This window comes from Accipiter gentilis, chromosome 7 (assembly GCF_929443795.1).
Source record: "Accipiter gentilis chromosome 7, bAccGen1.1, whole genome shotgun sequence".
Lineage (NCBI taxonomy): Eukaryota > Metazoa > Chordata > Aves > Accipitriformes > Accipitridae > Astur > Astur gentilis.
The window spans coordinates 5,746,549-5,763,552 of NC_064886.1; the positions used below are offsets into that span (position 1 = coordinate 5,746,549).

The following is a 17,004-nucleotide window of genomic DNA, read 5'->3' on the forward strand; positions in this document are numbered from 1 at the left end:
TGAAAAAAGCTCTCACTGAAGTTTAAACTCTCATCAGCCAGACAGGACAGTCCATACAATCACCGAGGATTACCGCCCTACTGGTGAGCTAACCCAGTACCTTTCCTAATTGAAAAAGAAATGGTTTCAGGTAATCACAGTAATATTGATTTGCTGCATTCCTCTCTACAGTCTGATTGCCACACCAGTGCCTATTATAAAAAAAGGCCGTTTTGCCACCACTCACACAAACATTAGTGAACAGCTTTGTTGAGAGACTGAAGAGAACTAAGGCTACGTAAAGAAGCCATTTTCACTGAACTGCGCTTTAATTCAACACTTACTCTTCACTCTCATTTCCTTATTACTGCTTTGAACACTTACACTGAAGTTCGCAATATATTCTTCAGTTGCTATTGTCACCTCATTTCAAGTAAAAGCTGATTATGAATTAATTTTGTATGCCGTTTGTTCAAGAAAGAAAAGGATCAGACTTGTGTATTTCTGATTTCACAACAGATTTGTGTGTTTCTGAAAGACATGGAAGCCCTGAATTCTTCATAATGGGCATTTTCTGAATACAATTTTAATGCCCCAACAGCTGGTAAAGTACCCAAACATCAATACTAACTTACTCCCACTTTGGTGCAACCTTCCAAGGACTTGGGAATTAGCTTGTATTTTTTATTTTAGCAAGATCTATAAGCAGCTTATGACAGTTCGTCCATCAACAGAAAAGAAATGCTATTAATTTGACATGTCATGGGTACATGACCTACTTCCAGTTGTCATGATTTACTTCCCAAATGAGAATTTGCTGTATATCACGATGCCGACCCCACCCTCTTGGTCTAACATCTCATTACATCTTGTTTGAAGGAAAACTGAAAGGTACTGCAGTGACAGCTCTGAAAACTGCACTAGGAAAGTTATTGTAAACCTGAGGGACATGCACGTTTTGCATCTATTTCCAGATGTGTTTTAACCAAATTGTTAAGAAAGAAATGCTATAAATGTCTCAGTGTTAGACTCTGGCAACATCTTTAAAAACTCCACCTGTTTCTATCCTCATTTCTTGGGTTATGACTTAATTATATATTACAAACTATATTGGTGCCGCTGGTTCTTTTGCCCTAAGGAAAGAGTCAGCCATGTAACAGTACCAGTTAAAAAAAAACCTATGTCTTTCATTTGTAGACACCATTACTAATCTCTTGACCAGGTCTTCCAATTCACTACAAGGACAGTAAAGATAGTGTTGCATGGGATGAATAGCCATTTATGACTACCTCCCCTAACTCAAAGGATATGAGTTTTCACTTACCATAGAACAAAGTAACCATCAGCCAAAGGACACAACAGAACTGGCTTCTAAGGATCAACATGGGAAAAGCAGTACAATGTTAGCATCCAACACAGGAATAATAATAAATTTATTACAATAGAAACAAACAGATAATGCATTAGTTCATGTACAAAATACTGATAGCATTCTGCTGCCTCAGTCAGTGCTTACTAAGTACCCACATTTAAAAACATCCTAAAACCGATGACACCACACAGATTTACGAAGGTCATAGCAATTTCTTGACACTACTGTAAGAGAGCCCAGCTACTCTTTAAGGTTTGCTGCACAATACAGGGAAATGGAGCAGGATATAATGGGAACATCTGAAATCTGAAATTCTTCTGCACCAGGATATTGAGTGAGCAACTTATAATATAAGCATGGGGAAAATAAAACAATCACATTATGCATGAAATTAAAGAGTTACTCATGGCAAATGTTTTCATTAGAAGTACCCAACAATAAGGCAGCTGATGACTGACATGAGTGCCCATCATTGCTCAAGGCACAAAATATTAGTTGTCAGTTCTACTCCTGAGCTATGTTGTTATTCTTCCTTTTCTTTTTAAACAAACTGATGTAGCATAGAAGCATTGTGACTGAACTGCATCAATTCCAAAAGGAAGCCAGATGCCTCAGAGAGACCCTTAGTAAAAGAAGAAATGTAGCTACAAGCCTGCTGGATTGATTTGTGTTACTAGGGCTTTATACTGTTGGGCTTTTTCCTCCCACCTTTTTATACACATTTACTGATTTTATAGAGGAAGTCGGTGTGCACATTAATATATCTTCTTTCTCATCACCTCACTCTTCTGGAGAAACATGTGGTCCATGCTAACCAAACCTGTCTATACAAAGTAGTGTTTAAAACAAGCTATAAATTACTTCTTTGCTCTATTTCCCCATCCCCACCCCCAAGTATAATTATCCAGATTTATCTCACATATTTGAGGGATGCCGTAAAAAGCTGCAATTTATCCTGTCTCTGGGCAAAGCTAATAGGCAAAAAGATTCCTGCAACCACTGAGAAGTTTGCAAGCACATTCTAGTTGCAGCTAATTTATTTGTGGGGCATTATCAGGTCACAAAACATACAATGTGAAAGGAATACTGGCACTGAGCAAACTTTGAAGCAAATTAGGACATTTTCTCCCTACTCCCTCTTATACCAGACTCCCTGACGGAAGTCCACAAATAATTTCTTCTCTAAGAAGACAATAAAAACTCATCCTAATACAGTCTCAAGAACCATATATACACATTTTGTATATTTGAAAATGCTGGCAAAAGTCCACAGAGGCGGAAGATAAAAAGCATGAAAGCTAAGTCTAACATCAGGTTCTCTACTGAACCTGACACCTAGAAACAAAACAACATAAGGCTTCTTTCTTCTGAAGTACCCTCCCCAAAATGCCTGTGATTTTCCAGTGGCATGTGGAAGAGGCCAGCTGTCAAGATCTTCTTTCTTGCTTCACAATTTAGAAAGTGAGATGTTATGCAGCAGAGAGGCAGGCCTGACGAATACTTTGTGCCCAGGTATTTAAGAGTGCCGTGACTGAATGCTTGTCTGGAAGTTGCAATAGTTTTGAAGTCATGTACCGATACACCGACTGCAAAAAGGGATTGGCTGCTGGAAGAAAAAGATAACAGATAAATGGAGTTATAATAAAAATAAAATAAATAAAATTTTTAAAATAATAATTTTTAGAAGTGTAATATTAGGTGTTCACATTTCCCCACTACTACCACATACACATGCCCAACAAATGTCACGCTAGCATCCTCATACCATACTGTCTAGGATTTTTTATCCACAGAGGGCTCTGATCTGGATAGTCCGCTGGAACGCTGAGCTGTAGTGGTGGGACATTTGGAAGATTCTTGTCATCTAGAATGCAAACACACTTCCCATCAGAACAAAGCATTCCTTGCTGGACAGAGGGGTTTTCTGTGCCCAATTCAGCTTGGTTTCTAGCCTCTGAACCCCAAGGAGGAACGAGGCTGTACATCTCCATTTTTACTGGAAGGCAATCTCATTGCTCATTTTAGCAACACTCCTAAATTCTTTGACGATAAGCCTGGCAAACATAGCTCCATCTCTTACACATTTCCGCACCTTGCCAATCTCACCATTTCATCAGCTAAACTTCACTAAGTAAGACAGCTCATTTTTGAAAATTAAGTGCCTCATGTACTAATATTCAGGACAAAAGCAGTTCAGATTTCTCAAATGAAGGGTAGGAGGAAAGAACCTACTTTCCCCATTGGTGTCCAAGAGCAAAACAAGTTAATACACTACAACATTTTATGATCATTCAGCTGAGATGAAAAAACGATGCAATCCGAATTTCTTTCTTGAACATTATCAGTTGAATGACATTGTCAGTGTTCATTACTACAGACTGAAATAAACCCTCCCAAAAATTAACTCAACATTTCTCTAGCTCTGTCCTAGCTGTTGGAGGCAGAACAATTCTCACTTGTCAGTGTAGGTCAAATCAGGAATCGAGATTGTTGCTAGCAACAAGTAATTTCCTAGACACTAAATGAGATTACCAATTGCAAATTCAGTGGAAAGAAAGGATCAGTGTGAATGACATCTCCAGGTATACCCTGAAGCAGGCTGTATAGAACGTCTATGCTACGAATCTGGCTAAGTACAGACTTTGTGCAGAAGTCACAGGTTGGCAAGATTCAAGACTGCTAGCAAAAAACTCTTCAAATTTCTACAATCAAGCTCAGCACTTCTTTCTGATTTCAGCCTTTAGTTTCTTCTTGCTTACCTAGCTTGCATATGAGATGAACTGTGCCATTATTACTGCAATGGGAAGGGTCCAGGTTCACCAGGAATTTAGGATTTAATCTTGCAACTTCCCCTTGTAAGACATTTGGTATGGTCTGTCTTTCATCCTCTTCATATTTCCTTTTTCGAGGGGAAGCAACTGGGGCCCTATGTAAAATACAGCCCACAAAAGGACTAGGTTAAAATGTTACGCCAATGCTACATTTGTCAAATATTTTACAGGAGTAAAAAGGAAAGATGTAACTCACACCCATCCATAAACCCATCTTTTTCTTTTAATAGTTTCTACAAATAATTATTTTTTCCTTAAATAATGAACATTTAAGACAAACAGCAGGTCAATGATACATACGTGATTGGTGGTCCATGAATTGCAGTCATAGCTGGCATAAATGTGCGGTAAAGGGAATGGTTGAAGACTGGTGAACGAATGTTGGCCAAAACAGCATCCAAAAGTGGCTGACACAAGTACTGCTGTTTGGTGGGGGGCACTGGGGGAGGCGGTGGAGTAGGCTAAAACACAAGAGAAGCCCCTTTTCTTTTAATCACCACCAAAAAAGAAATCTCTAATATTGATTCTGCAAAATTTTATAGCAGTAAACTTCCAATCCACAAAATGCAAAGGATTCTCAAAACTGCAGACAGTAACATTAAGAAAGAAAAAAAAAAACACAAAGGAAAAAAGCTGTCTGCAGCTTTCATTTAGAAGTCTGTTCTGAAATCAGCTGCAAAAGATCACAGAAAGAATTACTGAAGTCTTTGCACAAAGCACAAGAATTTGAAAGTTCAGTTAAAAGATATACAGGTGACTTACATGAAGTAAATGCTTGCCCATTTTTTTCCCATTTTCTTATTTTGTCCAACCTTACTTGAAGTCTTAACAGTATGAGCAACAGGAAATCCAAAAAATTATCTTGCCAAATCATAAGACTTTTTGGAATTAACGGTTTATCTCTTGCTAGGGCAAAGAATTACGTACCACAGCCATATCATTCTTCAGCTTCTCCAGAGCAATTTCGCATTTCTGCAGTGTCTTCAGAGGGCACCTACAGAAAAGGAGAAGTTTCATCACCACAAAATGGTCACCTTGGCTGAAGCGTTTCTGCTATCTGAGCCCCACAGACAGCCTCAGTGCCAACATGGCTGGATGCTAAACAACAAATTCTGGAAGAGCTGGGGAATCTGATGTCCAGCCAAAAGGAAAAAGAGTTACCGTTTTGAAGGGTCAGTCAGGATATCTAAGAGACTCTTCATTTTACTCAGGTCCTTCTTCCTATCTGAAATAGTATCAGAGACACAAACAGTGACTACAATAGCTTCCATACTTGCAGACAGAAATACAGTATACTGTTAAAAGTGAAAACATGAGCCAACACTGAAGAAAGTAGTGAGGATCAAAGATCTTTCATCTAATCATAAGTATAGCCATTGCATAAGCTCTGTGTGTCTCAAAAACATCAGAAGTAAAGGAAAACTGATGGGAATTTAAGGATGAGGATTTTACCCACTCTTCACAGTAAAATCTTTACAGTTATTGGCAAGAAAGAGCAACTAACTTTCACTGTCATTTTTAATCCCTGGAATAGAAACCATCACAAAAGGCAAGGTATTGCTTCTTTCATCAGAAGGGATAGCTGAGAGAGAGAAACACCTGACTAAATATAGTGAACCTCACCTTCATTTTTATCTATTTTATTGATCATCCTCCGGAGGGGCTCAATGTATTTTGATAGCTGTTTGAGTTTCTCCAGATACTGTTGCTCCTCTGACTGGCTAGAACTGGCTGGACTCATGACAGAATTTGGATTTCCTGGCAAGAAGTAAAGACTGCATGTCACAGGTATGATAAAAGGTACTGCAGAAGAGCATTCTTACATTTCAGAATCTACATCTGAAATGTGGCATTCCAAAGTGTAGCTCATGTCAAATATCCAAACCCAGAATTGGATGCCCTCCACAGTTTAATGCTTGTCCAACCCTCTAGTCTTTGTGTAGAAATAACATGTTCTGTGGACAGAACAGCAATTCCCATTCGATACATTTTTTTCTGAAAAGGTCCAAAGTTTCATATACCCATTTTCTAGGTCCTCATTTTGCCTTCACTCTGTGCATTAAGCACTAAATCAACACACTGAATTTGCTGCAGTCTTCCTTAAGTCAGTGCTTTCCAAACTGCAGAGCACACAACACTGGTATGAAAAGGAGCCACTATGTTACTTCCATTCACAATGTCAGAAACTGCTTATTACATCTGGGAGACAGAAGAGCGCAAATGTCATAGTATACCTAGGAAGGTGTTTTGGAGCAAAGCAGCCTGCCACCTGTGATTAAGTGGTTACCTCCTTTACAATTGCATGCTGTTGCTAAGGGTTCCTTCCTGCATGGAACCAAGGAATCATTATGACTCTATAAACTTGCTCTATTAAATTAAGTATCATTCTTTTTTCAAAAGATTGGGGAAGTTAGAAAACCCCATTACATAGTTCAGCGACAAGAAAAGAGGTTTCACTTGATTTTGATTTGATATTCATGTTGTTGTGTTATGTGGTGCATGTGACATGTTCACTACTTGCAATGCTGGCTGCTTTGTAGAGCTCTTTAAAGTTTACAACGTGTCAAACAGTAACAGGTTTCCTGGGAACTATTGCAGTTACCAAAACATACCCCAACTCATGGTCTGCAGTATAGTTCTCAGATCATTTACCTGGAGTATTTAAAGGACCTGGGGATGGGACACTAAAGTTCTGAGGTGTTCGTGCCGCTGCTGGGCTCTGGGATGGTTGTGGCGACGGACTGGGGAGAAAGCTGCTGGGTGATGGAGCTGGGCCCGAGCTGAAAAATAAGCATAAAATCAAACTTGCCAGAATCTGACAAGGAATCACGATCAGCCTGTGAGCAGATATGCTTTTAGTAAGCATTGTTATAGCACTGCAGCTCTGCCAGTAGACTTGGTGAGGATTTCCTACACAGCTTCTTTACTTAAAATGGGTGTTTTCAGAGTGTATTTGGCACAATCCCACCTGTGCTCTCACTGAAGTTGATACTAAAATTCATTCACTTCAATGGAAACAGAGTAAGACATACTGAATGCTTCTGAAAACCTCACCTTTACGGCACTGACAAAGGTCCTCAAAACTTGCAGTCTAGCTCACCTGACATTTGAATTTGGCTGAGAAGTTGGCTGGCCTGGCTGAGGAGATGGCTGCGGCTGTGGTGGTGGAGGCATTGATTGAGGTGTTTGAGCTTGCTGCACAGGAGATGGGGATGACATCATGGTAATATTGTTCTGGCTGACCTGAAATGTGGAAAAAGGTAAGATCAATAACAACAAAAACGTGTAGAGGATGGGAACCTAACTAAAAGGCTTTACCTAGGGAAAGAAGCGTATCCTCAGGCCTACAAGAAATGAAAATGTTAGTTTCCTGTTCTCCCCCCCAATGACAGTCCCACCTGTACCACTCTTGAGGCTCTCAGGGCAGTACTTCATATCAACTTTACTAGAAATAACCATTAAAACTGCACATAATTTGAATAACTGTAAAATAATTGTGGTTTATTTTGCAAACCATGATGTTGCAATTAAAATGTCAGAAGTGCCATCTGAAAAACCTGTATTTTATTAGAACTACAGTAAAGAAAAGCAGGAAGAAAAGACAGTTCTAACTTGAGAGAATTAACAGCCATAAAAAACCCTCCTTATTTTGACATTTTAATTACAGCCTTCAAAGGTCTGTCAGACTTGACTGTAGCCTCCCAACTGGTTTTCTTTAGGAAGAAGGAAGGAGAAAAAAAAAAAAAAAAAAAAAGTATGCCAAACCACCAACATCTTGTTTAAATATTCAGGTTTGAATATCTGGGTGGAGATAGAAACACTCTAAACTGCATGTCTGGGTGGAAAAAAAAAAAAATTGAAGTAGCTTTCTGACCTTTGGAGAATGATGAGGTGTGCCTGAAGGACAAAAATATGAATAACAGCATTTCCAGAACAGCACCAAACTCTAGATAACAACTAAGTTTATTCTGTACACTCTAAAGTGCCAGAGCCAGATGATGCTCAAATTAGAGCAACTTCTCACCCTTCTTCTAAGGGACTTTCTTCCCCTTGATCACTTAAAACAAAAACAAACAAAAACAAACCCTGTATCATGGCCAGGAGCATGGTATAGTAATGCAGATATCAGTGATCGTTTTTGTTTAAGGCACATGAAGAGTTCTTATGACATGAGGCTATAAATAAGCAGTTACAAAGATAAACTGAATTAGCCCACAGAGGCCACATATTGTAACTCAGTAACCCATTCGTCCATTCTGCAAGTCATTGATTAGCACCCTTATGAATTAACAATTCTGTTTCCCTCAGTCTAAACCATTTTTAAGCAAAGGTCCCAGTAAATCCACAAGTCCCAGACACTTCATGGGCACCGCTATTTGGCATTGTCCTTCAGTCACTCATTAAATACCCATCTAAATCATCCAACTGTTTCCAGAGGACATGATATTTAAACAATAAAAACTAAGTATTGCCTGGTCTACTTTTACATGTACACACTGAATATGACAAGAAATGCTTTACTTGGAATATCACATTACAGCTATGCAAGAGGTCACGCTCCACTAAAGAAAAAAAAAAAGGCTCAATCCCTAGCTAGGTGCAAATGTAAAACTACTAAACTTGAAGATACCAGTTTATCATCCATTAAAGCATAGTTTAAAATAAAATGCAGCCTGACATGCTATGATTTTTATATTTTTTTTAATCTTTAATAACCCCATTACCTTCACAAACTCTCCTACAAAGATAATGTCTAGAACAAGTGAGGCTGAAATGATGTTTTAAATCAGCTTCCTTTTCTCCATAATCAACAAATACTGAGACTGTGCTTACTGGTTTTCATAGGAGGTGGATTCTTTAACAGCGTGTCTCCTCAACAGTCGGAAAAGCATTTCTAAGATTGAAAAGCATGGTCTGCCTCCCACAGATACCAAACATCTCACCACTGTTTGGAAGGAAGCTAGGATGAACACTGCAAAAAGCACTCCCCTGATTTTTTTACAATTCTATTTAACATTCTATTAAACAGCAATTGATTCAGAACTTACCCATACGGATGCTGCACCCATTTTTCATCAAGTCAAACTAAGACCACTTTTGAGTGGTTCATCACTTCCTGAAAATCAGGCCCCTTTTAAGAGTCTCAAGTTGGTTACATAAAATTACTTCTGAAAACTTAAATCCTTGTGTTTTGGGAAGGAAGGAGAAAGATTTCATTAGGTTTTTTTGCCAGATTTAAGCTTTTGTATCTACTTCAACACCAAGGTCCCTTCACATTAATTTACAAATGTTGAAAAAAGCAAAGAAAAGAACATGCAGCATCTACTGTGCATATAAGCATAGAATGAATTAGATTTTTTTTGCATTACCCGTTCTCATTTAAGTACATGCATAGGCAAACAGCTTCCCTTCTTGCAATAAATTTGCTCTCAGCCAGCTTAATTTCAGAATACCAAAGGCTAATGTCTAATATTAAGCAAAATTGCAATATTTTCAAAAACATGCACTCAGAAGTATGCAATTCTGAACTTACTGCCTTAATTTTCTTTGAAAGCAGTTAATTTGCTAATAATAATTTCAGATGTTTTTCTACAGAACAGATCTAAAGATGGTTTCAGCTTTAGACTTCTACATTGTTTGCAGGATATCGATTAAGATTATAACGATTAATGAAATTTCAACTTCTAGGGCATGCTCTTTCCAACTGACTCCCACTAAAAAGAAGGTTTAAAAAAACCAAACCCACCAATAAACTCAAAAGACAAAAACCCCTTCCCTCTGGAGCTTTAACTCCATTAAATTAATTTAGCCCCTCATTTAACTCCAGAGTTAAGCCATGGTTACTGACCATTTGTATTTCCTTATGTATGTTGAAGATGAAAGGTATACAACTATGTCTTTTTTTCACTGCAGGATGAGAGTTTCTGCATCTACAAGCATATTCATGGACAGCTATCACAGCCCACTGAACGCGAATTTACTCTGCGACTCTACAGTGACCTGATGATGACACCAAGCCCTAATTTACTGAAGTCTTGCCCAAACAATATTTAGGCTTACATGACAAAAGTTTGGACTTAATGTCCACTAAATCAAAGCTATTCTTAGTGTTTAGAACACACCATGCTGAAAGGTAAACTTGGCTATGAGGCCTACCTCCAGTTTGCTGAGTCTCAGGCAAGGAACAGAACTCAGTAGATAAGGCTAACGAGAGTTTTTCAGAAGCTCCCAGTAGCGAGAGTGTACAATATGCAGAAGCTAACAGCAAGGAAAAGGAGACTGCAACAAGGAAGTGATGGGTAATAATGAGGAACAGTATAAACACTTTTAGTCTAAAGGAAAACTCTAGAAAGCATTTACACTACTGTACTTACAGTTTCATTGTTAAGCCAGTAAGCACAGCCTTGCCTACTCTGTTGCAAACTGGGTTTAAAGTTCACCATTATGCTGTTTTACGTGACAAAATGGAAACCCTGCAGAGCTTCAGATAAGTTCAGATACAGGTTTCCATATTCTCAGTCAGGCCAGTATCCCTTGCTTTATTTTAATATTAACTCAGTTTTACCTTTTTTCCTATATTTTCAGCTTGCTGAAGATTTCTGTGCCAACAATAAATTGGAAGTTCATACTACTGCAGACTGCAATAAATTTGTAGACAGAACTTGAAGCTTTTGATACTAGAGATACAGGAGAATGATTGGGATTGCACATTAGTTATCTAATTGCTAAAGCAAAAGCTAAGTGTTAGGTTAGTTTAATCTTCTAAAATTTCAAGATCAGCAGGTTTCTTGAGCCAACTGAAATACAGTTTATGAAACTTCTCTTAGCTGTTCAAAAAGTGCCACTAATATCAATTGTAGTTCATGTTTGGTAACTATTCAGGCACAAACAAACTTCAGCTAAAAGGAAAAAAAAGTCAGTTCTAAATCTCTGGCAATTCAAAAGACCAGGAGAATGTGGAATACAATGCCATATCAGTAAATATATTCTTTTGATTGAGAAGAGCATAATAGCAAAAAAATCCCAACCAAACCAAAAACTTAATGCAGAATCAACTAAACCTTGTGATAAAAAAATGACAGACTGACATTTTTGTCATATGGGGTAAAAATAGACAGACACACAGTATTGATACCACATCTGGTCTTTTTGTTGAAAGAGATTCTTCAGTGCAATACCAAGATCCTTTTCTAAAGAGAAAGATGCTCTGAACTACCTATCACCAAGTCTAAATGACTTTTGATACTGTAGTCAAGGAGATGACAGACTCTTAAATGAGTAATTAATAACCAGATACATGCTACAGCCCTTTACTCCTATTGGGAACAGCTGCAAGGGCTCTGACAACAGGGAAGTTATATCCAACAGACAATATTATTTAAGCATTTTACAAAATTAAGAGGCATAAATGACAACTTTTCTAATTTCTAATCTACCTAGAACATGAACAAAACGTTTTGGCAGACAACACTAGAGGTTCATGCTGATTCAGGGCTGTCAAGTAAACGACATGTCAGACTGCCTTTAAAAACATGCTTCCCACCACCATTAAACCATGACTCAGTCACTCATCCTACCAGCTGCTTAGGAGCCATTTTCAGTCCAATCACTGTTCACAAAGAAATTTCCTTTCTTCTTCTTCTGCCTTCTCTATTTGTTCAGTCTTCTACATCATTTTCACAATCCTTGGCATGCTACTGAGAGCACTCCTTGATGACCAATTCACTTGGTGTCAGAAATCAAAGCTCCTCAATAACCACAGACATGACAGCACTAAAAGATCAGCCTATGGCACTGAATGCTTAAACTAGAGGTCTTCTGTTATGACACAGATATTAAATATAAGCCAATCTAATACTTAAATATCTATCGGAAGGCCTCATCGTCAAACCAAACATTGTGAATATTTCATATGGGAGATGATTTTGTCAGTATATATAAACTGCTACAGATAATAAAGCTTGAAGTAAATTCTCCTTTGACTCAACAGCTATGCCTGGGTTTTATTTCAGTTAACATATAAAAAGTGACCTGGACTGAAATGACCATCCATCTTAAATCAGAAATGACAGAGGTGTTTGCCTCGGTCTGCAGAATTTTTCTGGTCACTGTATCTACCTTAGCAAATTCCTGAGAAGAAAAGGCTGTGCCTACTAAACTTGATACAGCAGCACTAGGAAGCAGAGTTTCAGACATTCCACAGCCCCATGACAAGCTTGCAAAGGAAACAAAAACGCAAAGAGTGAAGAAACTTTCATTAAACCTATAAACAAAACGCAGTGGTATTAAGAACTAAAACCGCACCTGGTATTAAATTTGAAAATTAGCACCTAGAAGAACAAGACATGATGTTCATGAATAACAGACAGAAAAATGCAGTTGAACACTATTCCACCATCATAATATGATACGTATTTTAACCAACACCAATCACATAGGGGACCAGCAAACTTCTGCAGAGCAGAGAGCAGTGCCTCGTTTTGTGACTTACTGGTAAGAATTCAGTTCTACTTCATTCTAGTTCTCCCCATTCCTGCTTCCTCAAAAATGACACATTTTACTTGTAAAACATGACTGTGAGGTATTTAGCAGATCTGGACCTGCACCAGGCAAATGCAGTACTCTGACCTCATGCATCTTCCAGCAACAGCTGGATATGTGCTGCCAGCCTGCCTACACAGGTTCTTCTCTGATGCAGGTACAAGTGGAATCCTTCTGGCAGTTCCTCCTACACAACCATGAAAGGAGAGAACAGCTCCGTTTCTCTTGGTCCCTGATACCATGCCAAGAAGCTACTCAAACTGAAATGAGCCAAGTTTTCTACTGATGAAAGAACCACCTGTACAGAGCATGAACACATGGTAAGTAAGGTCCCTGACACAACTCAGCCAGTACACTGCAGTACTGACTTGCAACACCCTCATAAATGCACACTCATGGAGCATGGACAAAGGCTAAACAGAAACCACAAAGTTCTAATTTGAGACTTAAATCAATTATGAACATGGAAACATTTTAAATGTTAAAATAAAGATCTATGCCGCTCTAAAAATGCTTTATTTGACATTCCAAGCTCTAAGAAAACCTATTACTTAAAATGAAAAGGGATCCATAAAAAACCTCAACAGCCCAATACCCTGAGTAACACCAGCAAGTAAGTTGTTTGATGAAAAAGTGAACCTCCCCTTGCTTGACAGCAAGTACTATACAATCACGTATTGAATGCTTTGCACAATTCCTGACACAACGTGCTTTGACTCAGTAAATACCTGTGGCATTTGCTGTCCGCCCAAAGGAATGGAGCTTGGCGGCGTAGCAGACACAGCGGTGGTAGGCGGGAACCGTGGTCTTATTTGCATCCCACCTCGGGCCATAGGTGCGGTGATCATCTTTGAGGACAGAGGGACAACAGACAAAAGTAATCGCAAAACAAGAAATGCAGTGCACTGGCAGGATGAGAAGCACATGCAACCTCCAGGAATTAGGGGGAGGGGGAGCATGAAGGGAAGGTTAGTGAGCTTTTCTCTAAAGTTTAACCTAACATGCTAACTTATAAATCAAACTCCTTTTTATACTCTCTCTATCCATTTTCAGAAAGCATCTAATGAATTCTAGGTGTCTTGAGAGAGCTGATTCAGATTGGTGGGTCAAGGGTGGATTATGCTATCACTTGCATGAAGGGCTTTTCCTAAATTTTGCCTGACATCTTGAATTTCTAGAATTCTTGGAAATAAGTACTCTAAGATTGTTGTCAAGAATGCTCCATGTAAGAAGCTATATAATGCCATAGGTTTCTGATGTGCTTTCCCCCACTGTGGACTCAAAGGATTTAGCTCTTCATTATAAAACAATCTGGCAGACAGTTCAACAGCAACTGTCAGCAGGAATGCTCCACAGTGAGCAAAATTTCAGATCAACCTAACCTATGACAGTATAACAATGCCAAAGACAACAAAAAGGACTTCTGGGTTTGAAAAAGCTATTTCCTTCCTTTTATAACTCACTGAATAAGTCAAATATATCCTTGTAATTTCCATCATTTTGACAAATACCCATTCCTCTATTACTAAGTTGTGCTAAAATATTGTTATGAGTCCCTAATCTACCTTAAGCTTAATTCATGCACTATTTGATTCTCCAGGTGTATAGAGTGAGCATACCCTAAGGTATAATCATTTAGAACAAATGATGAAGGTTATTAGAATAGATTTCTATTCTAAGATAGTATTAGGATTATGCTACCCTGCAGTGTCTAGAAGTACCTTTCTGAACCATCAGCCTGCATAAGCCACATAGATTTAATCATATATATCTTTATAGCCCCGTTACTTAAAATCTGACATTACACCACATATGCTGTGAATTTACAACAAATACAGCATATTTTTGAGGTAGTATTTGGGTAACTGGCAGATTCAATTATCAGTAAAAGCTTCTGTTTGGTACTTCAAAGATGTACAGTGGAGTTCTCTGGGCTATTTTTATTTCCAGCATACATATTACCAAGGAACCTACACAGGCCCTAAATAACCTACAATTTAATGAAATCTCCTTTCAGTAATCAGTTTGGGGCATTCTTGCTTAGTGTTCTATGTAAATGGACTGAAGCAGCCAGCAACATGTCTCTAGAGAGTCAGAGAATGCATGTGCTTACAACTGTTAAAAATAAATAAAATTAAATACAACATAGCAAGACTGAAAAGGAAAGCAATAACTGGTAAAGAAAATAGTGTCAAATTCAGCACAGCTGTTAGTTCACAACATCAGAGCAATGCAGTCCCTTTCCATCCAGGCAAAGAGGGATGGTCAGAGACAGGATTTCAAAAAGGAAACAAATGAGAGCACTTCAGACATCACACACACATGCACATGTACACACACAGCATGCAACAGCCACCACAAGCAAACACAACAACCCAGCACTGCCACAAAGCACAGGTGGATGCTACAAAGTGCAGTGAAGAGCTACAGTATCAACATGAGAGCTGGTGAAGCAACACAACCCTAACAAAACAAAACAAAACAAACAAACAAAAAAAACTAAACAAAAAAAAAAAAAAAACGAAAAAGGGAAATTGCTAGGAAAAAAAAAAAAAGAACATATCCTTCCAGGCACAATCACCCCATCTTAGACCCTCGTGAATGCACATGGATCTCTGGAGCGTGTGAAATCCCAGGTATGTTATGGTGACCCACATGTCCCATCTCGGTCCTCTTTCTCATGCCACACCACCAAAGTGCGAAGATTTAGATTACATCCTCTGAGGTCAAGGAAATTAGAAGCATATTCACAGTTCAAGTGCCTGGCAAACCACTGAACACCAGCACGACAAACTTAGATTCAAAGGCTTTCAGCTGTTTATGGTATTGTAGTTGGTCAAACATGTATGCACAGGCACACTATTTTGGGTTTGATTTTTTTTTTTTTTTTTTAAATGTGTGCTTTGGAACGGAAGTGTATATATAAGATGACACCAATTCCACTCTCTTAAAAAAAGTAATCTATTTTTCCCATTCTCCAGCCAATTTACATTTATGAAACCTGTGGCCCTCTGACAAAGGGGGTTCCAAAGATTGCACTTGTTTTATGCAAAGCAATATATCCATGCAGGAGTTGTTCTTGTCAGTCTAAAAACAGAAGACAACCACAAGTGTTCAAGTACTTTTGAAAAAGATTTAAACTGAAGACAAATCCTCCTCCACAAGTGAAATTGATTTATCTCAATTTACAGAATCTAGAATTTTACCCCATAAAAAGAGAGTAAGCAGAGGAAGAGTCTCCCTCCACTCTAAGATACAAAACTGATTATTTGGTAAAAATGAAGTGGAATATAACAATTAGAATCATGAACCTGTAATTTTCTTTCATCTAAAATCCAAAGATTCATAATTTCATAAATATGCAGCTTCTGGTGAGTGTAAGTTCTGTGCCACTGTCACTCCACTAAAGGCAGCTCTGACTTTCAAAGGGCAACAGCCAATCTGCATTCTGAGCGCCTGAAGGAGCTGCACCAGAACAGTGATTTAAACTTTATTAATACTTAACTCCAACTGACTACAGACTCTCTCTTGGTGCTGCAAGCACTTGTGTAGTGCTCTGTGGTCACTAGGACACTACTTTATTTGCTTCACAGTTACACGCTTACAAGTACTAGACACCCAAGCAGGGTAACATTGACCTGCATGGCATCTACAACTTCAGAACTCACATGGATCCATGTTTAAACCTGGGACTGCTTTTACTTTTATGTAGGAAGGATGAACAGAAACTTTACTGAAAAGGAAAAATGCAACTATGTCAACCAAAATTTGCAGTTTGAGAGCCCCTAGAGACCAAGTTTAAATGTAACAAGCAAAGATTAGGATAGGGTTTGTTTATAACAAAAGCTTCCCTGAACCAAATTAAGAAATCAAGGCAGATTTATTAAAAACGCTGGTGCTAGTGAAAAATGTACTAAATACAAAGCAAAATCTACTCTTAGAAGAAACTTCTTATAAATTAAAGAAAATGCATATACAGTCTCAATACCAAAGCTGCATTGTCATATTGTACATAGCCACAATCTTAAAACTAAATATTATATACAGAAAATATCTACAGAAGTACAAGAAACCCATTTAATTACTGGACTTCACAGTGCTAAGTGAATTTTAGTAGACTCTTATTGCAATGGCATGAACATAAATGGAGTAAAGCCTGTATGTGGAATTTTATAAACTCCACCCATCAAAGATAATGAGCAATTCCTGAGTTTACTACGTAAGTCTGAATAAAGCTGCAACACAAAACCTGCTGTCAACCATCTTAGCAGCCAAAACTTT

At 38.3% G+C, this 17,004-nt stretch overlaps 1 protein-coding gene across 4 annotated transcripts in view; it reads right to left on the reverse strand.

The window, feature by feature from the left end:
* Window positions 1-1,393: 1,393 nt before the first annotated feature.
* Window positions 1,394-17,004, reverse strand: part of MED15 (mediator complex subunit 15) — a 30,278-nt gene continuing 14,667 nt past the window's right edge. The window contains exons 9-18 of one of the 4 annotated variants that reach the window (XM_049804917.1): window positions 13,452-13,571; window positions 7,283-7,425; window positions 6,835-6,962; window positions 5,806-5,940; window positions 5,344-5,407; window positions 5,110-5,176; window positions 4,483-4,643; window positions 4,111-4,277; window positions 3,117-3,215; window positions 1,394-2,954 (exon numbers count right to left, since the gene is read on the reverse strand). In XM_049804917.1, the coding sequence (XP_049660874.1) occupies window positions 2,821-2,954; window positions 3,117-3,215; window positions 4,111-4,277; window positions 4,483-4,643; window positions 5,110-5,176; window positions 5,344-5,407; window positions 5,806-5,940; window positions 6,835-6,962; window positions 7,283-7,425; window positions 13,452-13,571 (1,218 nt within the window). In that variant the 3' untranslated portion in view covers window positions 1,394-2,820. Of the gene's footprint in view, window positions 2,958-3,116; window positions 3,216-4,110; window positions 4,278-4,482; window positions 4,644-5,109; window positions 5,177-5,343; window positions 5,408-5,805; window positions 5,941-6,834; window positions 6,963-7,282; window positions 7,426-13,451; window positions 13,572-17,004 lie in introns of all 4 variants that reach the window. The other 3 variants (XM_049804916.1, XM_049804919.1, XM_049804918.1) reach the window with 3 other exon arrangements.